We start from the raw sequence: 27,292 nt of genomic DNA on the forward strand, positions 1-27,292 counted from the left end.
TACGGTTACTCACTTCGCAAGAGAGTTCGGCGTGAAGTGGTGTGTTGAACCTCGTCTTTGTGTCGGGAGGTCTGGGTTCCAGACCCCCACGAGGTGAACGAAACCGAGAACCCACCGACGTTTCTCTGCCTGCTACCTCCCCCTTAACCCCACCACCTCTCCTGGTACATGTGATCCGCCCTCCAGAGTCAAACCATACCGGGTCACATATACTATAGAATGGTCAGACACGGCCATGTTTTTCTCAGAGTCGTTACCCTTAGTATAGCATCAGCTTGCTGCTGATTCCCTCCCTCGACATGTTGCTTGGACCGGGGTTCTTCGGGGGGGTTGATTCTACATAAAATCTTGTCGGTATGCCCTTGTCTGACTATATGGGGCTTATCTAGGTATATAAGCATGGGTTTGGCTAATGGAGCTAATATTAAACCTGATTTTTTGGGGCGCGTAAGCGTACCGTAAGAACGAGTGAAGTTTTAATGGACAATTTCCCTTTAGATTCATTGTATATTGTCAGCGTTAAATCAAGCCGAAACAGGACGTAGAACGCGGAGGGCTCCAGGTCGTTCACTCTTTGACATTCGGTACCGAAAAATGGCCCCGGCTCGATATAACAGTTATACTGTCAGGGTCTCACTGCGAGTATTCTCTGCTTTCAATTACGCGGCCATTAACCGCGTTCACGATCGGCAGAATCGTGCTTTTGATTTTTCCATGCTCGCCTGTCGCAACGACGCACACCTTGTATTGTGCCGATGGTAGCATTGCTTGTTTATTTCGAAAACAATAGATAGCGACTCTTTTACAGGATAAAATAGAGGCAAGTTATATGTCTCAGGGTTTATCGAACCTCGCGTCCTTTGCGTTTATTCTTTTTTTATTGTCTCGATTGTTCCTTCGTCGGAAGCTGATCGCTTAAATTGAACGCATAGGTTATTGCGATGCTGAACAGTGGAATTTTTTGAGTCAGCAAAGTGTATACAGTGTGGGACGAAAATAATGGAAAGATTGTACAGTGTATCTTATGTATCGGTTAGTGACTTACAGTTATTTACTTTTTATACTGTTCACGCGCACTATATATCAAGGTCTACCTATAGATATGCAACAGGCGACATACAGTTGTTGAATAACAATACATAAATAAAATAAAATATAATTAGGTTTTATCAAAACTGTATGTGAAAATTCAAAATTAAAAAAAAAAAACAATCTTGCACGTGACTCTACATATTTTAACTTATCCTTGATCTTGGGTTGAGATTTGCGACAGTCCAATCAATCACGTCTATTCAATTGACAATATCTAAAGCCTGACCTGGTTTATCAGGTGAAAATTTTATTGTCAATTGCCATACGCACTGCATACTTGTATTTCACGCCGATATACCAAGAAGGAACTGCTAGTATCTACGTAGAATACGTTCCACGCAAATACGCATTAGACTTCCTCTTCCTCGCAGTCATCTGGCTTATACGCATGTCACGGCGTAGATTCCGTCATTGAATACCCAGCTTTTCGTGGAGAGTGAGAGGATTCTATTTGTAAGAAGGCACTGGCACGCAGATCACCTAAGAATCTATCTACAGTGGCTAACTGGCTTCTTTTGTGAGATAAATTTGGATTTTGTATATTTTTACAGTGGTTCTCAAATCTATGGGAAAACACAGGCAGTTATATATACATATATATATATAATAGATACTCGGTCGGTAAAGCAGATCTTGCGGGACAGCATTGACAATCCGATACAAATATCGACACGGTTCCTGACAGGAATACCCAAGTAAAATTTTCGTACGAGATATAAATATTGTTGGAAGACCTGACTATGATCAACGGATGTAAAATCCAAAGATTTTCGTGAACTTTAAAATTCTTCTGAATCCTCATAAAAAATGTATATCGTTTCACACGACTGTCTTGTCACTCTGTACACAAAAGTTTATTCGTACCTGCTATTTACGTATGTAAGTGCTATTTTCTCTGTCGAATCCATCGGCGGACATATTTACTCCGTATGAAAAAATCAGCCCTGCCTTTTTTTCCACGTATATATATATACCCTTTCTAAAATTCACCCCATACTAAACCGTGCCGAATTTTCTCCTACCGTAAGGTGTCCCAACTGCTTCAGCAAGGGTTGACCTTTTGCGCATGACACACTCGTTCACTCACCCTCGGGATTCGGTCTGTATATAAACCCCGAATCCTCCAGGTTCTTTATTCAAACTGCGCTCGAACGTCGAGCGTGACGCTACCCCCTGAAATACACGGTCGATCATTCGCCGTGACAAAGCAATGTATTTAATCGCGAAGAGTGTTGTATTTAAGAAATAATATCCGGAATTTTTATTCAGAAAAAAAAATTAATTCACATAACCGAAAAAAGCTTGCTGATAATTAATTTTCATCCAACCCTACTCTCGAATATTGTATTTTATTTTTGTGATGGATCAAACGTTATTTCCGTTGTTTCGTCAGTCTTCGCTTCGGCTCTGCAGTCTTCTTCGGGAAGTGGCGAAATCGCCAGGAGAGCCGGTTCGACACTTTCGCTGCTTATGTTGGAGAGTAAAGTTATAAATAATGTGGAACGTGTTAACTGGTCACGACAAAGACTTCTGCTACGACGTGGAACACGACGACCAGTTCGGACTCTTTTACATAACGATTTAAGACTATTAACCAGGTCTTTACTTCGCTCGTGTAATACGTGTTTCTAGTTTACTATAGAAAACCGAAATGAATCCATTCGTGTTTAGCGCTGCAGGAAAATACGTTCTTGCGTAGAGCTGGGTTGGCTTTGCCGCTGTGAAATCTTCCATCGATATAAATAAATACGCACCGAACGAGTCCTCGATACGCGATGTGAATAATGAAGCTTAATTCTTATCTGCGCATTTAAAAGTTCTCGTCAATCGAATCCAGCCGTTTGGCGCACTTTGGCCGCGGAACGAATTTTCGAATCGGGTACCCACATTGATAAGGAACTTAAGTGCAAAGTCTTTACGAACGCTGGTGTTTATCACTGATAATTAATCATTACGAACACTCGGTATTGCTTACGAAAATAATGTCGTTAATGCTTTTACAATGCGTCGGAGACTGTTTTCAAAGGAGCGGTATGTTCGGAGGTGTGTTTAACGATATTCTAGTTTCTAATACAAAGGCATGCATTGTTCCTCGTTCTAACGCTATCGATAGTTCTAATTAGTTGTTTGCTATTAGTGGGAACGTTGTCTACTTCCGTATTGGCAATCCAATAAACGACGTCTATCCTGCATGCAAGCTCGCGATGGCCTTGCGAGCACGCGCTTTGTTTCTCAATGAACGATGCGCGCGATGCCAGTTCAGCTGATCGCGAGTCTTTGGTTTCCTGCCAAATTTTCCATGGCTCGACGAGAGGCCAGCCAAACATTTTCTAAGAACTTGCAACGGCGCTCGCTAGTGCGTGCGAGAAGAAATTTTTGAAATTTACAATGAAATTTTGAATATAGTAATCAATGTAATTTACACGTTTGATTTTTTTGCGTTAAAAAATAATTTATGAGAATTTATGGGGGGATTTTTATAAATTTATTCATTTCGAGGAATTATATTTTTTATGCTTTATATATATGATTTTTCTTTACAGAAATGCACTGTCTAGGGGCAGTAACGGGTGGAGCAGCCAGTCCCAATGGAGTTGGCAACTGCGGTGGTGTTCTTGGAGTTGTCCGAGCTCTTGGAGTCCTTGTCAGTGAAGGGAGAATTCAGGGTCCTCCGCGTGGATACAAGGAGGGCCCTCACTGTGCCGCTCCTATGCAGGCAGCTCCAAACAAACATGTTTGTGAGAAGGATAATTATTTGGTAAGTTATTTGTCGAATTGGGATCTGACGACCTACTGGTTAAAAAAAAAAAAAGATTTCTGTGCTAGACATCTCTAGGTACTATCTTTTTGTATTTTGAAACTGTTTAGTGCGACCGGTACCTGGTACTAGTACGTGAGATTGCGGGCAGGACAGCTGTTGGTTCGCTGATGTGCGTCGAGGTTTTACTCTGCAGCGATTGTCCCTGTGGTCTTGCAAAGGCCACGTGCAAGGACCCGGTTTTTCCTATACCGTCCATATCCATCGCAACATGGCAACATTCGTCGGAGATGTTACTGGAGTATTGGTGCATCAGTGTTGTACCGAGCAAGTGAGTAAAAAGAAAAAAAAAAGAGACAAGGTAGAAGGAACTGAATGGTTAGAAAAAAAAAGATCTGTATTTTTAATGCAGGGTCTCTAGTCTGTAGGGAGTCTCAGTTGTACTGTACAGTCTGCTGGAGAGGACTGCTTCCACTAGGTTATAACAACGGAATTGTTTGCAGGGGTCCGGAAATGATGAACTCACAGGGTCTCTATCAGGCGGTACGCTCTCGATTACACTTCAGTCAAGTGGCAGCTTGGTGGTCCCGCAGCAACGGTTCTAAGCCTAATTATGTGACTACCAGGGTCGTACCGTACAGCGAGGACAATCTGAGAAAGTTTCGGGACTCTCCTACCAAGCACACCTTTCCCTTGGCTGGTAGCGGTGATGGAAATTCTATCAAAGTATGTGGGCTTGGCGTTGGATCATAGATTCCTGCTACCAACCTCAGAATATGCACTTCAGTCGGTGATGGTCAAAGAGAATTGATAGTTTCTTTTCGTGCTTACGGATTGAAACATTTTTACATTTTAACATTTCTTTTATGTGGCTCCTTACGTGTAGCCCTGAGGATGCTTGGGATTTGATCTTATACTCTGAATTTTTGAGGAATTCAGAGAAACTCCCGTGTCCCTTAGTATTGTCTTGTTCGAACTGGTTGGTGTTATAATAAAGTTGGGACCATCTTGCTTTCCAAGCTATGACGATGGCCTCATGGTGGTTTACGTCGACGACCGAAGTACCGACGATTCTATTCTGGGGTTTGGGAACGCTCTAACGATACTACTTTTAACCAGCAGATGAGTCACGGGCTACCCAATCTTGTACAACCAGTGTGAGTGCATTTTATGGACGTGAAGAGGAATTCTGGTGTAAATTTTAGGTAACAGTCTGGGCACTACCACGGATGGAAGAGGTGCCAATCTTGACATGTCCAAAACATCCAATCGCTGGGAAGGATGAAGAGGGTGTTGCACGCGCTTTAACTCCGACTAAAAATATGCCGGTATCCACGGTTTCTCAAAATCCGGAGACTCTGCTCTTGCCTGGTAATTATTTATAGAAGTCTTGTATCGTTGACACGAGCACTAGTCATTTCCGAGTATCTAAACCAAGTCCTGAAGCAAAATCTATTAAACTGTCATGAAAACAGATGATTTCGTAAGGAATACATTTTTTTTTGTAGTTTGGAATTATATTTCTTATTCTCACGCTCGTTTCTCATTAGAGCGATTTCATTTTACATTGCAGCCCTAACAGTTTTACAATTTTAAAATCATCCATTTTCTATTTTAATTATTATACATTTTTTTGTTTTTCTAGCCTTGGTGGATGACAGACTCCAAACACCATGCAATGAACCTGGGAAACATCACTGTCGCTGCGAAGAAGAAGATGGTTGCCCACCCTCACCGTCCCTTAGACCCAATGGTGAACGGAAACGTCGTAGATCCCTTCCTTGCGGTCCGGAAGATGTCGTACCCTGTCCAGCGTACCATACTATTCCGTTACCATCAGTTCAAGAAATGTCAATGAGAGAAACAAACGAAATTCCAACTACGAATCCAGACACAGCGAATTGTGATCCTAGTGCTGTTACCCTAGCGCAAAGTCAGGAACAACACACTGAAAATCATTCGAATACGGAGAGTCTTGTTCACTGTTTCCGAACTCAGTTGAGTATTGAAGAACAGGAAGGAAACGTAGAGAAACGTTACAAGCGTACCGTTGAGAATTTGCCTGCAACTGATGCCTCGGTTATGACACAACATCGAGAGGAATCGCTGAATTACACTGATAGTTTAATGTGGAAAAGAACTAACAGAGATTTCGAGGATTCATTTGAACAGAACACAGACTCCGTCAATATTGCGCCATTCGACCTATCATCTTCGGGATCCCCGGCACCGTATCACGACACCGTTAAGGTTGACACTAGGAAATTACGTGGATTTGCAGAAATTCTTAACGCGTCCAGAAGTACGATGCCTCCTCCAGTGCCCAGAGAAACCAACCTTGTGATCAATCCATTCAAAGAGCGTAGTCCATATCACGAATCTAACCCTGGACCCTCTACGTATAGTGGTAATACCGAATTTAAGAATTCAATTTATTCATCCTGCATGGTCCATCAAAGCTGTTCAAAGTCGTCCAACAATAAAACCAACACGAAGGACAGTACCGCGGAAAGTACGAGGTATCATCAAACACCTAAGGATTTGACTCGTCTGATGTCGAAGTTGTCATTTCCCGAGGACAAAGAGAAGCCGAGGGAGGAAGGTGGAATCTTGGAATGGTTCAGTAAAGTTCCAAGCAGAGTTCTCGGGGTAGCAGCTAGTAATGGTTTCATGGAAGAGAGGACCAAGACGAACGACGTGAAAACTCAAGAGCCTCGTAGCAGCGAAGTCAAGTTCAAGAATGGCAATCTGGAACTGAGCCAGAGGGAGTTTGACGAAGTTTTGGCTGTGCTGAGAGCCAGGACTCCATCCGGTCGCAGAAGAGCTCCACTCAAGACCGTGAAACGCAGAGACAGATCTGGGAGACAGGGTGACGACAGTAGCTTTTATGAGAGATCATCCGTCAAGTCCTTAACCGTGAATTTGGAAAGTTGCAAGTATGCAAGCGGTTACGAGGCGAATCACGCGACCAATAGCAACAGTGATGACTGCGATTGTAAATTGTGTAGAAAGGATCAGCGACTCTCAGGCAAATCCACGTGGACGCAGAGCTCGAATTGGAACGAACCAGCTCAGCTTAATCAACAGGATTCTTACGGCAGCAAAGAAAAATTATTAGACACAAATCCTACCAAGAAAGAGTCACTTTTAGCGATCAAGACGGATAAGCTTGAGGGTCGAACTGCCAAGTCTGCAGATTGTTTTTACAACGTGTCCAACAAGGCAGATGTTCTTCTGGGGGCTATATTGAGAACTAGTCGAGACAGAAAGGGTCTCACAGACATTTCAAATGGGACCAGACCACGAAGAATGTTGTCAGCTGAAAAGTTGGAGGGTTCAAACGATCCCCAGGAGCAAGATAGAGCCGATAAGACTAATCAAACACTGAGGATTGTACCGTACGAGGACGAAAAGTCCTTACCATTGGCCTTAAATAAAAGGCTTAATCGGTTTAGACAGCTCTTTAAAAGAGAGCACGAGAGAAAGGATATTCTGACGTCGGAAAGTCATTCCGAAGATAATTTCCGCAATGGCGACCAGCGCGAAAACTCTTCGAACCCGGATCAAAACACGAGTACCAGCAGCGTCCAAAAACTGTTGGGTCAGAATCACAAGAGTCAGAGGGAGAATAGAGTGAAGAGGCGCATTGACTTTTCAAACTTTTCCGAAGCCGTTGGGAAGGTCAATGAGAGTTCAAGGGAGATCGACGGGAATAGCGCACATCGAAATCCAAGGTTCCATAGTACAAATAGTGAGGATCACATCCATCCTGAAATGAACAGTCAAAACGACATCATGATCACTCGCGTGAATCTGATCAGGCGACAGAGTACAAATCCCGAGGAGTATTACGATCACCAGGAGGCACAGAAATCATTCGCAACGAGTTCAATAGCGAATGACGTCGCATTGGCATCGACTCAACACAGTTGTTCGTCTTCCAGAATTCAGAGCATTAACAACAATCGCGAGAGGGTACCTTCCCTTGTCCACGAAGCGCGTAACGGTTGGAATATAGATGAGAACGAATCATTCGAAAGAGGTGTTCCTTCGGCTATCGAACAAGAACGCTTTAGAAGATCCTTGGAAAATGCAGCATCCATGGTGTTCCACAGTAGGACAGGTTTGCCACTGACTTCGAGTCCAGCTCCATTGAGAAGAGGGAGTTGCTGCTTTGACTATGACAGTAGTCTGAATTCAGTCTCCTCGAAGAGAAGGTAATAAAGGATCCCAAGGAATGATAGATCTTCAGCTACAAAGCATTTATTCCAATAAGGACCGTCATATTAAATGTCATTCTATTGTTCGACGTTCATCTCTTCCCAGTAGAGTTCACTTATTTATTCATTCACGCAAGCTTTCATTTATTCCCCCTGAAAGGCTAAGGTCACCTTTGAAAGTATCCATTGCAACCTTTCAATCGCAGTGCACTATTCGAGCTGAACACCCCGCCGAGTCCTGGTGCCGTTTCCCTGGAGGAGGCCGACCGGGAGACCGAGACTGCTGGCGAGGGCGAGGAAACACCCAAGAGACGTTCAACGTCACGTGGACGACCTCAGAGTCATGCGCTTCTTGGAAGCTTCGAGGAATCTGCACTCAATGGAAGGCTAGAACCAGTGTCTACAGTTCATGGGTTCACAGCTGAACTTGGTGCCAGTGGCTCATTCTGTCCTAAGCATCGCAAGCTTCCGGTCACGGTGTTCTTTTATACCCTGGGAGACAATGACAAAGTCTCTACACCATACCTCGTACGTATTTTTTATCTAGAAATATTTATGATCTATCTTAATGTGCGATTGATTTTTATACTATAGATTTTATTCCTTTTCAGGCTCATATTAATTTAAGTAAAAAGGGTTATCAAGTACCAAGAAGTGGAACCATTCAAGTGACTCTTCTTAATCCTTTAGGCACTGTTGTCAAAATGTTCGTAGTACTGTACGATCTTTCTGACATGCCGCCACGATCTCATACTTTTTTACGTCAGAGAACACTGCGTGACAAAACATTACGCTACCTCGTTCACCTTAGGTAAGCTTGCATGGAATCAAATGATATGGAATATTATTTATGCATAACGGACGGGAGTAATTGTCTATATGGTTTAGGTTTATGTCTGGTAAGTCTGGCCGAATTTACCTTCATACGGACATCCGCATGATTATTTGCCGAAAGTCAGACGTCGACACAGCATCCGATTTCGGCTCGGAACCACCAAAAGAATTGAGGAGTTACATCCACGGTCCTACAAATCCAAAATTTTCACCAAGATGCTGAACCGCGTGGCTCTTCCCGTGGAGTTGCTGTCAACCGCATCGTCCGGTCAGTCCGCTCGGCGTGGAAGTTTGAACCAGGAAGAGTCTTGTCGTATCAGCCTAGAAATCTTGGAGTGATTATTACAATTATTTAAAGTACGAGTACATAAGATTTAGAGTGAGATTGAGAGAGATACGGGATATAAAGGCTAATGATTCTTTCATCGTATCCAAGTAATTATTTTCAATTAGTTTCAGAATCGATCGATGAAAAAATCATTCCTAATCATGGATAAGGTTGTACTTGTTTCGTTTGAGATTGTGGTAAAATCGGTCATTCGGACTTTGCCGAGTCACGATCAAGTTTAGTTATTCTTGTTAATTGTTCATTGTTTCCTTTTTCTTCTTTTGTACTCGTGCAATTGGCGAAAGACTATTAGACAGAGTTCATACAGATCCCAGTTCAATGGTTTGTCGAGAGTCGTGTTGTGTAGTTTCGTTATAATCTTTTTAATACAGATTACAAATTTTGATCGTCCTGACGGAGGTCTGTGTCGTAGTTCGCAAAGCGCGAATTAATTAGATAAGTTTAGGTTCTCTCGTGAAAATTATTGTCGAGAATGCAATTAAAGTAGTGAGATGAGATACAGAGAGGCCATCGAATATGCTCGTACGTAACACGACGATACGTTTTTTTTTTCATCTTGTGGATTTCCTTATTTTTCTTTTATTTATTTCTATTTTTTTTTTCATAGCGAATATAACGTCGTTATTGGGTATCGATTTTACGTGAACGCATATCCGATTAGCTGATCGATAACAAAACTGACGAGAGAGACTTTAATTGCTGCCTGACATGCTCTTGTCGCGAGGTGGACGATCTCCTTAGAACGCCATTATCTCAATCAACCAGTTTCTTGTAAATATAGTCATATCTAAAGTCAGATGTAAGAATTTTTCATGTGGGATGATACTGCCATGTGTGTGTAGCACCCTACGTTAAATATGAAACAAGTGATATAGATAGAAAGCGTGAGAAACGGTAATTGGAGAGAAATTAGCGAGGGGCGAATCATTTTTCCAAAAATAATAAGAATTTCGAAATAAGAGATATATGCATAACACATGTATATAACATATATTTTCATAATACCCTTCTGGAATTGAGAGAAAAGAAAATGCGGTTCGCTACGGCTATTTTAATTCTTCTCGTTAACTAATTGCTTATGCCTCGTTAATAATATCACAATGAAAACTTGATCGAAATAATAATTTATATATGTCACCTAATCTGGTGTATACATTAACAATGTTAAATCGGCTCGAAATTTTCTCTTCGTGATTTATAAATTAAAAAAAAAAACATGTTTATAAGGTCGTCACTTCGAATTTTATTTTGGCCAATATAAGATTCGCCCATCGCCAGTCTCTTTGCGAGGATTAAAAGGAAAAAGAAGATGAAAAAAAAGATTATTTACACGTATAAGCAGAACACAATATTTTGTGTCCGTAGCACTGTGATGAATATATATTGATAGATTATAAAGAGTAATTATTATCGAAGTAACTATTTACGTAGTTGGTTACATCTTAGGATTAATAAACATTCAGCTAATTATCGTATGAGACTTGTAATCGAGCGTAAACGCATTAACCGTAACGAATTATCAGGTAATAAGTTTCATAACAGCAATGAGTTCATCAGCAATTCTCGTTCGAATCAGCTTGGCTGATTTTTCGACTTTCCTTTATCTCGTTCTCAAGAATACGATGCAAAGTAAAGAAAACACAATATTTAAAGTAATCGAGGTCAACTGCGATCATCTTCATGTCTTCGATCATCCTGAGTGTGATAAATTGAATCATCCAGCGTTATATCAAATTCCAAAGAACAAAAGACCTCAATGTCGTATATTTTCAATTGATACGTATAATTTGGATTAGATTAAGATTGCAAGTGGTCTAAATATGTTTCCAATTAAGAACTAAAATTTGTAATCACTATAATCAATTTTGCATAAGCAGAGGTCAACGTGTTATTCTGATCCAAGGCAATAACGATGATACGCTGTGACTTGAATATCCAAGTAGGAAAAAGGATGATACGAAGTAAGAAAATTGAAAAAAGTAAAGTCTACGAAATTATGGAATCGAATCGGTAGCGAATGAGTAAAACCACGTCAAAATTGTGATCACTGCGTAATCGTAAATGAGTTTGCAAATGTAACTTAAAAATTTGGTAGAGGAAATAATGTCGTGTACGGCAATGGGGAATTAGAAGTGTATAATCACTGCCATGCTGTATATACGTTTCTAGTGTAGACGAAGAAGAGAAAAGATAAAAGGAAAAAATACGGAAAAATGTAACAAAATAGAGGTTAGAAGAAGTTTCAATGAATCTTCAGTGACAGTTCTATTACAAATTCCTGGTCGAGATATTTTTAATGAACTGTTAACTTATATGTAATCCGTAACGAGTTATAAAAAGAAAATGGCTCATTTGCTTCCGTCAATTATTCCTTAATAATTAAGTTCACTTTTAGTTTAGACCTCGAAAAAAAGAAAACAATTATTTTATCTAAATGCTTTTTAAAATTGTTACCGTTCTTCGCTGTTGTTAGTCATACGATTATTATCCTTTTCTTTATTATTAACAGCGCCAATACGTTTTTAAAAATTTTACTGCGCAACTTCGATCGAGGCCAGGCTTCTTGTACATAGCGTAGAATTATTTTATATAACACGTGGAATACTGTTACTGATAGACCGTACTTTTTATTAATTCATGAGGTTCAGATACACCGGGAACGAGAAGGGGTCAAAGATTATTTTTTGTCAATAGAAAAACGATGTGGTGTGCATAGCCAAACGTAATAAAATTACATTAATGCATTAACAATTAATTTACCAAAATCTAAAACCATAATGTATCCCACAGGTTCCTTGAATATCCTTTAAAAAATATTTCCAGGGAGAAGAAAGCAAATTTCTAAATCACTGACAACATCTTTATTACGTTAACAGTATTTTACAGTGCGACTGCAAGTGCGATTAGCACGGATATTATTAAAACTGTCGTTCACTGTCTATATGGTAACCTAAAAATAATATATTTTACACGCTGCGATTGTAAATTATTATTTATAATAATAGCTCTATTGTTATATACACAGGTGGTACATATATACAATATCTCGCCGCTCGATGAACTCTTGAAATGAGGCGTAATAATAATTTTTAAATAATATGACATCAGTGTCCGGCTATAAATGATTGAGTATACGCCTAAAATGTATTTTCATTAAAATACATAAACGATTGCATGGTGTCGCAAACGTCATGCAATAACAGTTTACACATTGGTCTGATTAGGAACAGATTTGCTATTCATGTTTCAAATTAACCGGGATCGAATAAGAGTCTCAAGATTTAATGGCATCATGAAGTTTAACAGAAAGAAACATGTCGGAAAAGTAGTTTTAATATCAATTGAGATATTGACAATTGGACGAGCGCGAATTATCACGTTATTTCATAAGTGGGATAATCACTTAATGAACGTTAGTGATGTCATTAACATTTTTTTATACAATTAATTTACTCATTCCTAGACATTTCTCTATCTACAATTTGTCTATCGTTTGGACACTCGGTTTTTCTGTTTTTAAGTATTATGCTCGATTACGTTTCATTCCTCGAATTACCGGTGACCTCGAAGTATCGCGCAATAATTTTACATAAAAAAAACGTAACTAAAAATTTTGTAAATATTGTACACAGTAACACAGTACGCAATCAGATAGGATTTAATTTTCTTATCCTTTCTTTTAGCATGGTACAAAATATTTTTTGGGACGTCTAGATCGACGTTTCTTTTAGCTTCTACCGATTACCGTATCTTTGTGATGAATTTACTTTGTCGCCTGAACACAATGTATAGACAGCACAGTCATAAAATTGTCGTATAAGCATTTATATCTATGGTATACATATATATACATTTATACATAAATAAAAAATGTATGCATAAATGTATATATTTATGTAAATATATATATATATATATGCAACTCGTGTGTTGTGCTGTACAATAACAAGTATATATCTGACTATCAGCTAAAGTAAAATCGCGTATTGCATCACAGATTGCGATTTGTTGTATCGTTCGGAAATCCGTCAGACATCGAAATTACATAACGACTTATCCCCAGGAAGCAACCAGTAGCATCCTGGATACGCCCGTCAAGTAAAAAAGTCGTATGCTCAAAAATTTCGATGAACCGACAGGAAATCTTGTCAGAACGATAAAACGGCCTCTTAAAGGAAAAAAAAAAGACAAAACGCGATCCCTCTTCTAAACTATATAAAAGCACGTTAGCGGTCATCACGGGGTATTCCTACAAAAATATCGATAACACACTGTCATTATCAATTTCGTGCATTACGAATGGCATTTGAAAGATATTTATGAATAGGCAAAGCTTTCGTCGATAAAATATTGTTTTTCGTTAAATCAGTGATAAGAAAAAATATTTGAAAAAAGAGAAAGAACGACATTTTATCTGTTATGCAGTGACATCAGTCAAGTGGATGTAGATTAACTCCGTGTACGGTAATTGCTCTTTCGTTACAATAATTACTAACGATAATTAATCGTAAGCTTTGCGCACAATAAACTTCGATCGTCAAATCTGTAACTTCGATTTGATATGTAATCGTTATGCAAGTAACGCAGCATGGAGGACCAAGGTGACGTAGAATATTCGCAGATATGCTCCCACACGAATGTCTGATGTTATTTATTTAGCCGAGCACGTACGTACGTCATTAATATCATATTATCTGTATCCGCAACTCAGATAAATGTTCATCTGACAATATGGCTCTTCTTGTTCAGGAGACGCGGTGTGCTTGTCATTCGAGTAAATATGGATGCAAGTGAGAAAAGATACGGGAAGAAATATAACAGCCGGACCGGTGGGAAGTATATCGCGATTCGCCTACTCCAGAGTTTCTTGGTCTTGTTCCATGCCGATGGGATTGTGCTAGCATTGGCTTATCTGCATCCCATGAGGAAGCCTATGGCCTTGAGCATGACTCATGCTTAATTGTCTAGTAGCCATACCGCCACCGCATTGACTGCTCCAGTCTGCTGATGTAACTGTCGTTCTGTAGAATTTTGAAGAAGTCTTATTGAAGATCGGCAATAGCTCGTTTGCCTCGTTCGACAGTGCCTGAGAATAATTGAAAATAGATAAAGTGAAATCGGTGTTAAGTCATCAGAAATATCTAGCGAGTTATTATAAGCTGAAAAGTAACTACTAACCTTTAGGTAAATAATGGCGTCTGTGCCGTAACCTTCGCAACTTAATAATACTAAATCTCCGTGGAAATATCGAGCATAAAGCCGTGATAATGGAAGACCGTAACCATATCCAGCCAGAGGTACGGTGTGAGCATCTGATTTACTTGGTTGAGGGGCAGTGCTGTACATGTACTTGAAAAGATGATCAGTTTGAGAACGTCGAATGCCGCCACCCCTGTCGGACATCTATAAAAGAATGCAGTTATACGAGTTAAGATTTTTTGAAATTTACAATTCAAATATTTTATGTTACATGTAAGTTAGTTACCTTAACGCAAATGTCCTCCTTTCCACGAACCACAGTAACTTCCAATGGTGGATAATTATCAGAATCCTCGCCATGATGTTCCATAACAGCTCGCATACTATTTTTGAACAGTTCAAAGAGCATGTGATACAAATGGCTGGGCACGTATACTATTCGGATTTCATTTCCACGTTCCAGTTCTGTAATAAAATGAGATATACAATTATTTATTGTAAAATAAATGGTCTACTGAAAATAACTTGTACTCTTTGCTAGCGATGATTCAATTAGTGGCATTCATCGATAATAGATTATACATTTTTATGATTGAATTGACTAATGATACTACTGAATATGGGATGTAACATTTAGCTACTTACGATTGCGTATATACTAATCAACATTGTGAAACTTGCCATTATGTTGTTTGACTACAAGTTCTGGACTGGCCAAATAGTACTGGTCACAGAGGAATCTTGCGTTTTCATATGCATCTCTTACTACGCCAATAACGTCGCACATAGGATCTATACATCCAATATGTCTACTATGTCCGTTTAAAATGCCACCAAACAGTAGTGCTGCAAATGAAACAATGATGCAAATTAAATATGAATCAGTGTTTCGAGGCTAATATAAGTTGGCTACGAGTCACTTGAGTTCTGTTACGTACTGTGTTGATTGATGAGCATTCGAATGGAAATTCGTGACATAAGGAATCTATCCAAGAAATATTGTATACTGTTCTCTGTCGATAAATCAACATCATGAGAATCTTTTAATTCTAGTACGCCCTGAGCCATTGTTTGCACCACATCAGCATGTCTGTTACGGATCTTCACCAAAGCCTGACAGAATCTAGAAAACATAAAGCGAACATAAAACAATGGTAAGAATGATTTAGGAATCCTCAATGATATAGATACATTTATAGAATCATCAATAATTAACATACTTGTCTAAAGTGCTCTCATTAATTTCAGCCTTTTCAAAGTGTACAATTTCTTCGAATGAGGTGGCATATAAATTATTAACTATGCCCACACTGGGCATACGTAGTAAATGTTCTGGCAGTAAATGAATTTCCTTCATTATATTGGCTAACCGAACCGGAAGTTCCTTCCTCAAGAATATAAACGACTTCCGCTCGCAGGCGCTCAATCCTGAAACATAAACAGATGTCGTTAAGATCTTTTAATCAAATAACATCCAAATTATACAAGACGCGTATTTTTTATATGTATTACATATTCATTGTTTTATTGTGACATCTCAACAGATCAAAATATTTATGTCTGAGTGTTCCATAAAAATCGTTGCGCAACTGTATTATCGTTCATTGCGTACTAAGAAATTCTGATAAACGTCAGTGCTAAAAAAATATGGGAAACAAGCACCAGTAACAATAAATGACAAGACATAACGATGCTTTCCTATCGCGTTGAAAAACATTACAAAATGTACAGAGGTATCGCAACACATAAATAACGAATGTACAGTTTAACGTAAAACACGAGCAAATTATCATTATCTATTTACTCCAATAACAAATGCAACGAATAGTCAACGCACAGTAGAAATTCAGGGGTCCCTTTTCTGTTGAGTGTCATAAGGGAATGGCCCTTAAAATCAATTGTTCTCGTCGAAAGATCATCTACATTGACACTTGTAAACTATAACTATCATTACTTAAAAAAATTAATGATGCAAGTATGTCTTCACGATTGAGAAAAAAAAACGCAAAAAGAAATTAATCGACCTATACTTTCTAAATAATTCCACAGTGTCATTGGACTCAACGCTGACTTGCTCTGAAAATACACTGCGACCTGGCGAGCATGCGACGAAACAAGGTTATTCCACGCTCGTGTCTAACTACGAGTTCTTTTATTACGACCTAGTAAGAATTCTCGAAAAAAATTGTACAAAAGAAACAAAAAGTCCTAATATAATTATAATAGTCTTCCAGGAATATTGATTTTCAAACCCTGATGAAGCAAGCTGTTGTATTTACCAAAACATCGGAAAGTTAAAACTTCCAGGGGCGACTCCAGCTCCGAATCCAATTCTAACAATATGTACAATAGCCACGATAACCTCAAAACTACAGAAAGTAGAGATGACCAGCGATATTAAAAGGTACGTTACATAAAATACGTAAAAATTCCTGAAGAGGAAATATGTTTTTCATTGAAAACACTTCGAATCAAGAGGATTTTCTATCTCAGAATGTCATTGTGCCATGACAAGCGGAAGAGAACGTTAAAATGATGCCAATAAATTATTCCTACAAATCGAGGGCAACGAACCGTTGCATCATTGACGGAGTTCTAGATCTACGGTATGAAAGAGACAATTGCGCTTTACAAGCTTGCACTAGTTACATTACAAGAATAAGATTCTTCTATCGTAATCCAAACGCTTTGAAAATTATCATTAAAAAATCATTGTAAGATATATACATACTAAAAGTTCACCTCTAGTGTACATAAAGTAACACCTTAATAGACTTTAGCACAATTTATGTATAATTTCATAATTATTTTCCAGGTATACGCCTAGGCGTGGATAGTATGTAATAAGTGCAAATACATAATACAGAGCAAACATACTGAACACAGTAATGGACAAACAGGTCGACCCAGCTAGTGAACGTTACGTCACCCTTCGACCAACACAAGATCCGCCAGACATGCTTCGTTATGACAACAATGGCAGAGTGAAGGGTGAGAGTTGTCAATTAATTAAAATTTCATTCTTCCTTTAACGCAGCGTGAGAGAACTGTCAAATGTTTTCGTACCAAATATAGCGTGATCGACATTTTTTTCAACGAGTTTAAGATAGCAAGAGAAGTTCAGAATCGAAAACGTCATGGAGGTTATCTTGAGAATTTCGATAGAAGATCTTTCGCAATATCATGTAACAGATTAAATTTCTTTACATACTGTATAAATGTAATATTGACGTTACAGCCTTGCATTATGCTTTTATGAAAAAGTCGTTACTATCAGGTACGAGCTAATAAAATTTCGATCACTTAAAATGGTATGATTCCAGCTTCGTAGTTATGGAAGCTTCTGGAAATTAATTCAGCTTTCATACGTTGCAGCTGCTGTTATAATTTCCCCCTCTAGAACAGCGGTCATTTTTCTATTCCATGAAATCAGCAAGCGTCTGTTTTGCTGTCAGGAGCAGCAGACTGTTCGGCTTGAGGGCAATTGGTCTGAAATGAGGTTAGGGAGCTTTCATAGTCACGAATGAGAAAAATGGAGTCTTATGAGTTTTTTTGTCCATTATTAAATGAAATTGCACTGAAGAACTTCGACGTGAATAATCAAACGAAAATAGAACACGCTTTATATTGATAACTGATTATACAAGCAATCAATTATTCTTAATACCCCCGATCGACTGAATTTAATGGAAAATAGATTAAAAATGTTTTTGCTAGATAATTTTTTAATTTTACTGATAGGCACTTCACTTTAAGAGGTGTAACTATATGTATACATAATATGTATCTACGAATTGATACCTATGATGGCGTTAAGATCATTCTGATTATTGGACTTTATCTTAGCCCTAGTGAAAATATTACCGTTGATTTCTGCCTCATTTATATTTTGTTTTGGATTCATGCTTGTTTACCTATATTTCTAATCTTGATATTAACGATTATCTGGCAAAATTATCATATGTTTTTACATTCGTCCATTGCCAATATTACACAGTTCTCTTGATATCAAAAGTGTGGCGTATCGTGTTACTCGACTTTATATATGTACATAGCGTGTCGATTACGTGATCGTCACTAGATTGTAGAATGATAAACAAATCTGTCACCCATCAGAAACAACACCGAAGAGAGAAAACTAATGAATTAGCTCTGTGATATTTATATCAAATACTAAAAGTAGATCGTTCAAACAATCTTACGAGAAAGTTAAAAAAATTGCAAATGGCCGCGATTGTGTTCCACGTGAACTGTGTGTATAAAAAATCAGACTGAATATCCAAATAAATTTGACCAACTATATAGCCGAAGGAAGACGGTAAGTTCTAAAAAAAAAGCCCAACAAAAAAGAAGGAAAAAGAAAAATATAGAACATCGCCAATCTTACGTACGCGTAATCGGCGACAAAAATAAATTTCCTACCACAAGAGTCTTCAACTTTCTGGACTCGGCCAAAGGTGTGATACGTCAAAGTTACGCTTACGGAGATCCGGCTCTTGAAATAGTTCTTGCTTTCACGGTACAGAGTCCAAAGGGACATATAGTCTAATTTTACGTCATCGTGGCAGCTGGTGGACTCTTAGACTTTGTACATGAAATCCACGACCTACGTAATATTTCAATCGGAAAAACTTTGAGAGCAGCACAGGTAACAACGCATCTTGTTTTTTACGCGCCGTTCTAAGACTTTCTTAATATATCGAGGTCGAAGAACTTTTCTCTAACAAGCTGTATACGCATTGTTGATATATCAACAACGTTGACAGTGGACCTTGATGAAAATTAATTACCCATATTCTTGCTGCTTGCGTTATATAGCAGCCAGCATACATGTGAGATTATACTCGAAGGTTATTCTCGGGGCTTGCGGTTGGGTCGGCCTTGCGTACGGATTGCTAGACTGCTATTCGCAGGTTCACTTATTACTCCTGGGCTGGCTTTGCGAATCAAGCGTTCGTAGTGGCTGCATTGAGTAACTCTGACATTTTTTTTAACGACTGCAGCAGTGATAATTTTGAGATTAAAAAAAATTTGTTCTCGTTATTGCACGTAAGATATCACCAAGCAGGGATTAATAGTTTGCTAAATCTCTTAGTAATTAAAAATATATCCGAATCGATAAAGATAATTTTTATTGATGCATTCAAATGAAATCAAAGAAAGATAGCTGACCACGTGTTCGCTACGGGTATCGTGTATTCGTTAAGCCACGCTCGACACCACTTCCATCTTGTTTCTCTGTGAAATTAAAGATCATTGGTCGACGAAAATAGGATAATCGATTAAATTCTTCGTGATCGATATTTAAGACTCGATATCAAATCAAATTTAATCACGCGAAATATCATTGAAATATTTGATTCGTTATCAGTCACTACTGTTCAAGTAATTCCTCGTTAGCTATCATTCGAGTATCATTGCTTAGGCCACATCAACCTAACCTGACTTTCGAGCACCTCTCAAAAGTTTTCCTGGTATTTTAAATCAATTCAAATTCATTATATTTTCATTTGACTTCTATCTCAAGATGCATCGCACCATCTTGAAGGTAGTTCTACAATAGGATTTAAATGTAACGACTAACTTCAGTTCATTCGATATTCTCGATAACTGTATGTATATGTATATAGTATAATATATCTTGCACAAGACGCTACGTTCAAACTTCAGGTCGTTGAACTTTCTTGCCCCACAACTTTCAATACCGCCTCTTTTAGAATTGTTTGACGATTACATTCCTAATTCCCTATTGGGAATTAGGCTTATTAATTCAATAAGAAAATTATACTCCCACGTCTCGACATTGTTCCGCGTAATTATTACATTTCTAAATTTGACAATTTAACAATTTGAATTTCTACCAATCGAATTCCCAATAAGCACTTAATGTACTTCTTACAATAATTTTTCATCGTATTTACGCGCTTTTAAGTTTCCATGGAATTCGATAATTTCAAAATTAACGTGTGAAAGTCAATGATTAAGCGTGAAATTTGTACCGTGAAATACATATACGAGGTAAACGACATAAAATGAGAATGTCACGCAGCGTATTCATTTCTGTGTAACGACGTCACAATTGTTTTGACCGAAAAATCCGCTACAATATTATTTTCCATCTAAATGAGTATGCACTTAGATTAAAGTTCCTCCCACGATATGAATAGCCTTTGTTTATCATCAAGGATGTACCAAAGCATCATAGCAACGTGACGGTGTGAATAATCAATTCGATACTTCCGGTTGATCTAAGTGCCCCCTTTGCAGCTCCAACAATAAAGTTCGTGGAAGCGTTGTCTGGCTACTGAGCTGATTACGTAACAACGCAATGCACTAAAGCAGCCAGAAGAACATGTTATTAAAAACATCTACGTGCAAGCGGCTACGTACAAATTTTTTTCCAAGGACAAATTCATCGTCATACCTCGTTGACGCGTTAACGCCATAAAGTACACTGCGAATCGTCAACCGATGCAGAAGCATCTGGGATGCGGTTGGCAGCGAAGAAAAAAAATAGTAACAATAATCTTTTTCGGTAAATAAAGAAACAAGCTAAAGAGACAATATCATACTTTTGTATAAATATTATATTATACTGTACACCAATAGAATTCCAAATAAGGAAAGTAAGAGGAGGTAAACAAGCGTTGCGCAAGACATCTCAACGGTCGGAAATTCAAACCGCCAGACAGTACAGGGGGCGGCGGCGGCAGCTTAAGGTTACCAGCTGCAAGGAATGCGCTGTTGAAAAATGTTAGAATCACGTTTAATAAATAGAAAGCGATAAGAATATTTTTTGACTCGCAGCTTATGCGGTCTGTGTTTAATTTATCGTTGCCCGCACGGTACGGTGGACACATCTGGTTTCTGTAACTGAATCTGGTGCAACGGAACGCAGGCGCACGTGCAGTATGCTAGAAAGACAGGCCTGAAGTTTTTTCCACCTCAGGACTCCATCTTCTATCACTTCTACGCATACTTTTACGTAATTATTGTAATACGAGTGATTCCACGGCAACTACTGACGATGCTGTTACTCAATGAATTCTGTACGTGACGATAGTCAGGAGTAACCTCGTGATCCGGTGAGTGGTAAACGAGCAGAAGTAGCCCGAAGCTGCAATGGCGAATAATCACGCGACTCTTTTGATACGACTAGAGATCAGAAATAATAACGTTTCCTATATGCTGATTAATATAAGCAAATATTTAAAATAACATTCCGTTTGGTATCCACTGACAGCTGTATCGATGTTCAGTTACGTAGTTCGTACTTTGACGCGTTATTTACTAGTTTGTCGTACCTCTCACGGCATCTGCAATGTTTTCACATTTAATTCACGCATTTCTAACGGTTTCCTCCTTAACGGTAATAGACTGTGAAATTTAAAAATAAAACAGACGTTTTCCAACGTTTTCTTGGTAACTCTGTTACCACGTTCTCTTCGACATGGCATCTGTTATCTGCGTGATTCATTAGAGAAATTCACAAGCGTTGTGGTATTAGGCAAATTTATTTACTGTACATATATGCATGTAAGTTCGAGATTTTGAGGACACTTGTACTTTTAAAATCTTATTCTTATCAACGTTATGGTTTGATTTACAATTTTACGACTTCAGACATGTGTTTTTGTCCTTGGAGCAAAGAGAACACTTTAGCAAACCATATTAGCTGGATTAACTATATGCTAATATTTTGGATTTTTATCATATTATATCGCATAATCTATACCTACGCTCAATCGTTCTGAGGTAAACAAGCAATCGTTCTTGACAACCGGACATCGTTTATATTTTCGAACTAATTTTTTATATCACCGAAAATATTTTCTAAAGGCATCAGCATATCTCTCCACATACTGTTATCGTAAGTTTTCTCGCATAAGCGTATCGTGTCACGACGATCATCGCTGAACCACGATAGGGAACGAAGATCACTGATTAGTACGAATACAAGCTACTTGGAGTCTGTTAATTCACACAAATAGTCTGCTAAAAATAAAGCGCCATCACGAACAGACGTACACTATTTGAAATCGTTCTCATATACATATATATATATACAAAAAATATTTAATTTTTAAAATTAAAAAATATTCAAATATTTCTAGCCGCCTCGCATCTTGCTGTAGGATACAGACAAAGGTAACTAAGCTGAGTAAACGATTTACTCAATGAGTAATCGTACGTTGAAAAAACATAATCGAGCAGGTCACTTTGTTAAACGACATTTCAACTGTAAAAATTCCAAGTATACCGACTCACGTACTATTCCAACTTTTCTCAATGATCATAAATAATACTCGCTGAGAAGAACCAGGTGGTCCGAAACCTTCAGAGTATATAAACTACTTTTAAAAAATGTTAACGTCACATAAACAAGTATCAATGCCTAAGATCTACATAGGAATCTTATTATCAATGCCTAACAGTCAATTGTGTACCAAATTATTCAGTTGCAAAAGTACCACTTGAAGTTAGCGTCTTGATTCGAACCCTATGGTAAAACCATGTTCAGTTGATAAATTTGATCCGAATAAACAGATATAAAATAATCGCACTGATTTCTGAGAATTCGAAATGTTTTGACTTGTCAAAGCCAACGGTATAGTTAAAGTCTTTATCGTATGACAATTTCTATATCTGATAACAAGAAGACTTATCGTGACACCAGACATACCCGGTTAACCGATAACGTAAGAGATAAGCCAGTCGTAACAAAACAAAGTACTGAAAAATAAAGGACCATTATTAAAAAGCAACGTATATGCATGTCTGAAAGTCGAAACGAAGTCTAGTCTGTTACCCATTGAGGTTATGTATTTTTATCTCGTTGAATTTACACGGTTTAATACAATATTTACAGGTCTTGCAACGACTCGTAATCGTAAAATACAGCGAGCAGTTTTTGTAACAGCATTGAAAATCAAACGGTACATTTATGGGAAAAATATTTAGCGACGGAACGACCTTCAACCTCTATCAGATATATCCTGTCAGCTGTGCGTGTTGTGTGCTAAAATAAATGCTCATAATAATAATTATATAGAACTTGTATATATAAATGTTTACTGAAAAATCATCAATTCAGTGCTTACGTAAGTCTAATGGGGATTCAGCGTCCCGACGCTTCTGTATCAAAATAACAGGCTCGTCCTGTCAACAAGGTAAGTTCTCGCGACACGTGTAATTACAATTATTTAGCATTGAATTCTTTGTCGAAGAAACAAATTATGCATCGCAGCGCCTTGACGAATTGCAATGGGCTTTTTTAACACGGTCGACAATAATAAAAACGGGAGAAGACTTGATAAACACAGGAAGCTTCCCAACGTATTTTACAGATGTAAATTATTGGATATGCATTCATATATGTACAAAGCGGTCATGGACATTTAAAGACACGTACTGTTCGTAGGTAAACAATTTTGTATTTATTAGACAGTTTAACGCGATAAAGTATACATGAAACAGCAGACGCATAAGAGAGCCGGTAAGTATGCTTAAGTACAGAAGGTATAATTACGGGAAAAAAAGTACAACCTACGTATTCATTAAACTGGAAACCTTCTGTTGGTTTAATGCTTAAAATAGTAGCGAGCACTTTTATTGATTAAGGGAAGTAATCGGATTGAGAACTCCGATAGGTCTGCAAATGGGATAAAAACGTCTGTGCCAATAAGAAGATTGACAATGAAGATTGAACCATGTTCTACTTCGATTTGCAGCCAAGTTGAACTAAGTACTGGGTGTGTACAAAAGCAGAACTAGTACAGTTTTATAATTACCCTGCACACGTGCGAGAAAAAAATTTCTAAATTGATCTTGGATACAAAGTTCATACGCGTGACTGGCAAGCTGTTGAAATTTTTCTTGGAATTAACCCGTGGAAAGTTACTGGGACTTGTACCATTGAAAACCCCTATAGCCCCTACCCGCACGCTTCGTTTCTTTCATCCCCCTTTTTCCCCCTGACCGTGGGATTTCAAAAATATACGTTACAGCGGCAGCGTCTCTATGCGGTTAGAATGTAAACTGAATTCGAATATGGTCTTTTGCGTTTTAGAAAAATGATATTGAAAACGAGATATTCAATTGCTATGAGTCATCTTTCAATTGCCATTCAATGATCAATATTCTCCAGTGTCTATAGATACTTAAGCGTCTGTATGGAAGCATTCAAGCGACAGGTTATCACTGGGACAAAGAAGAATGACACTGGGACTTTTTTCTATTGTCGTTATTTTATTATGAAAAATTTTTGGGGTGTAACGAATGAATGTTAGAGAGTATCGATGCATGGACGCGTTTGGCTTTTTATGTTTCTGATACTCGTGAGTATGAGTTGAATTTAATGTGTTCAATATTCGAGAAAAAATTGGTTTTACTAGTGACTCATGTTGCTTGTAAATTTTGACATCTTGAGGCTGCGTAAGAGTTAAGAAGATAGTGTTTTGATTCCAAGGTCCACGTGTACTTGGAAATTACAGAAATGACATTCTACGTAATTTTAATATTTGCGATTCTGGGCGCAGCTGTCGTTGTAGATTGTTAGAAGATGAGCTGACATTGTATCGAAATGACATTGTCCTTAACTATGATCTTGCCCTTTCATCACGCTGGGTCTTTGACGCGTGTCTGCAAAAGTTTCTCAAGTTAGCCTGAAAACTCAAATCTTTGTAATTTTTTGTAATTGAAAAATTTTTCCTGTTTGGAACTTTTTTCGCTTTTATATTTCACGTTCAGTTATACGCTATGAATAATTCCACTGAATTTATGTATTTCACGCTTGATACCTATATTAGGTACACAATATTAATCCAATAATTCAGCTCAGTTGTGTGTTCTTGATGTAAGAAACCGAGTTGAGTGAGTTATTTTGATAATAAAAAAACTTGTGAAATTGGAGAAAAGGAAAAAGTACATTAAAGAAGTTAACAAAAAATAAACAGATACGATGTTCATTGGCGCTCATGTGATATTTTGTTCAATCGCTCTAATCTGTAACTGGAAGTTGATTATCGTTAAACATGTATTTTGGCAATAGACCAACGCACTGCCTCGTTCCGTGTGAGTCTTCTTCGGTGTGAATTAGTTTTTAGAATTTTCTTTTTTTGAACAGACAAAATTCTCGGCAGTCTGAATTTCGCACTACCGCCTTTTTTCGCCTTCTAAAATAGTCGTAGAAAAGTCTTGTAAAGGGGAGAGGAAAAAGAACCGTGACGTGACCCATTTTTCGCAATTTGCAAAAATCTATGCTAAAACTGTTATCGGATAATTCTTTGACCACTTACATGGTAGAGGTATTTTAAAAATGAATTTAGATTGTACATTTTCTTGTGAATTATCATACGATTAATTGACTAGATAAAAAAAGGTCAGTATGGTAAACAAAGAATGTTCATGATCCAACAATTAATAATATATTCGACATTATCGTTTTCTATTGGAAAAATGCGCATTAAATTAAAAATAAAACAGAAACGTGGTTGTTTTTATTTTTATATATGTTAGTCGAGTCTAATAATTATATGATTTATCAAATGTGTTAATATACTTTCACAAATATATTTGGAAATTTAGGGTAAAAAATCCCATTTTTTTATCGTTCTGAGTTCTTTGCAGAATCAGATATAACAATAATTTCTCGCTGTTCTAATGTTCTTTATAAACTCTAAATAGGCAGCGAAATGCGAATACAACCGAGATATAGGGATTTGGCATTTCTTTATTACTTCAGAATATAAAATGCTTTTAATTCTCCAATATAATTTTATACAATGGAATTCTAACCTTCCGTACCAAATATATATATATATATATATATATATATATATATATATATATATATATATATATATATGTATAGAATATATCTGTATAGCTATACAAGCCCCAGGCTCTAGTGATGTAAGCATGTGAGTTTATAGCGGTGACTGTTTCGCTTTTCTATCTTACTTTATTGTACGTCGGATGCATACCTGCATCTCTGGGGCCACGGCAATTCCTAGCACGTACAAATGCGAAAGCCCCTCAAACAATGAGTCAAACTCCTTGGATAGAACATATACCAAGGCAGTGACATGGAATGAAATTTGTTCAATATGAAAAAAGAGAGAAGTTTTGATTGAATAATAAAAATACTGACGCAACGACGCCCATCAATTTCGAGCAGCCGTGTTACTACGATTCGCCAAAGTTTGGCATTAAGGTAGCATTCAGACCGAAAATAATCCGCAAGTTTCCCTGGACGCGAAACATGGATTAAAGAAACGAGAATTCACAATGACAATAGCCGAGCTGCACGAGAGAACAGAAGGGAATATAAAATCAAGAGAGGTCCGTTCGTAAGTACTCACCGAAATCGATGAACTGTTTTATCGAAAGCGGCGAAGGGTTGAACTGCGAATAAAAGTCCAACATCTTGGTGATGTTTGCGAAACACTTCTTCGTAAGCTTCATTTTGATGCAAGTAACACATTAACTTTTTGAGCCACGGAAGTATGTCTCGTTCTACTGAGATGTGATGTCTTCTACTACGCTCCTCTACTGTTCCCAATTCGAAAGTATTTCTCTTGTTAATACAACGAGTGTTGAATTCTGCCTGGTGATGGTGGAGATTGGTTCAACAGAGTTTTGTCGACTGGTACGATGGCAAAAGTTCAGGCGACGCCGGCGCTCGACTGGTTTGTGACAAGAGACCAGTTTGATAACTTTGAGTTGCCAGCTGTACATGATCTTGTTCAAGATACTAGAGACATCTATGTTGAGCAGTACTTCGTAGTCATTGATCCAACGTATAGAATGTTCTACCGATTGTTGGTTTTGAGCCAAAGA

At 38.0% G+C, this 27,292-nt stretch overlaps 2 protein-coding genes and 1 long non-coding RNA gene across 16 annotated transcripts in view; 2 read left to right on the forward strand and 1 right to left on the reverse strand.

Annotated features, from left to right (window-relative positions):
- LOC107274613 overlaps window positions 1-12,001 on the forward strand; it is a 25,473-nt gene extending 13,472 nt beyond the window's left edge. For 6 of the 12 annotated variants that reach the window (XM_015753882.2, XM_025091844.1, XM_025091847.1 and 3 more), the window contains 8 exons: window positions 3,636-3,850; window positions 3,961-4,181; window positions 4,354-4,576; window positions 5,056-5,221; window positions 5,496-8,067; window positions 8,277-8,598; window positions 8,682-8,881; window positions 8,959-12,001. In XM_015753882.2, coding sequence (XP_015609368.1) covers window positions 3,638-3,850; window positions 3,961-4,181; window positions 4,354-4,576; window positions 5,056-5,221; window positions 5,496-8,067; window positions 8,277-8,598; window positions 8,682-8,881; window positions 8,959-9,127 — 4,086 coding nt within the window. In that variant the 5' untranslated portion in view covers window positions 3,636-3,637 and the 3' untranslated portion in view covers window positions 9,128-12,001. Of the gene's footprint in view, window positions 1-1,499; window positions 1,610-2,714; window positions 3,136-3,635; window positions 3,851-3,960; window positions 4,182-4,353; window positions 4,577-4,969; window positions 5,222-5,495; window positions 8,068-8,230; window positions 8,599-8,681; window positions 8,882-8,958 lie in introns of those variants that run through there. The other 6 variants (XM_025091846.1, XR_003061864.1, XM_015753881.2 and 3 more) reach the window with 6 other exon arrangements.
- Window positions 12,002-12,099: 98 nt separating this feature from the next.
- On the reverse strand, window positions 12,100-27,214 carry LOC107274616 (pyruvate dehydrogenase (acetyl-transferring) kinase, mitochondrial). The gene is made up of 7 exons (XM_015753892.2): window positions 26,815-27,214; window positions 15,673-15,880; window positions 15,391-15,575; window positions 15,134-15,298; window positions 14,739-14,917; window positions 14,432-14,656; window positions 12,100-14,339 (listed from the first exon to the last, which is right to left on the reverse strand). The coding sequence occupies exons 1-7, from the start codon at window positions 26,915-26,917 to the stop codon at window positions 14,151-14,153; spliced, it is 1,254 nt and encodes a 417-aa protein (XP_015609378.1). The 5' UTR covers window positions 26,918-27,214; the 3' UTR covers window positions 12,100-14,150.
- On the forward strand, window positions 15,887-26,506 carry LOC107274622. 3 transcript variants are annotated; one of them, XR_003061872.1, is made up of 5 exons: window positions 15,887-16,617; window positions 16,679-16,856; window positions 16,946-17,058; window positions 17,268-17,443; window positions 22,567-26,506. It is a non-coding gene; the product is annotated as an uncharacterized LOC107274622 (long non-coding RNA). The 3 variants fall into 3 exon arrangements; XR_001539501.1 differs by lacking the exon at window positions 22,567-26,506 and adding an exon at window positions 17,528-17,687; XR_003061871.1 differs by lacking the exon at window positions 22,567-26,506 and having other exon boundaries at window positions 17,268-17,687.
- Window positions 27,215-27,292: the final 78 nt, after the last annotated feature.

Source organism: Cephus cinctus, unplaced genomic scaffold (genome assembly GCF_000341935.2).
Source record: "Cephus cinctus unplaced genomic scaffold, Ccin1 Ccin1_scaffold3441, whole genome shotgun sequence".
In the NCBI taxonomy this organism is placed as follows: Eukaryota; Metazoa; Arthropoda; class Insecta; order Hymenoptera; family Cephidae; genus Cephus; species Cephus cinctus.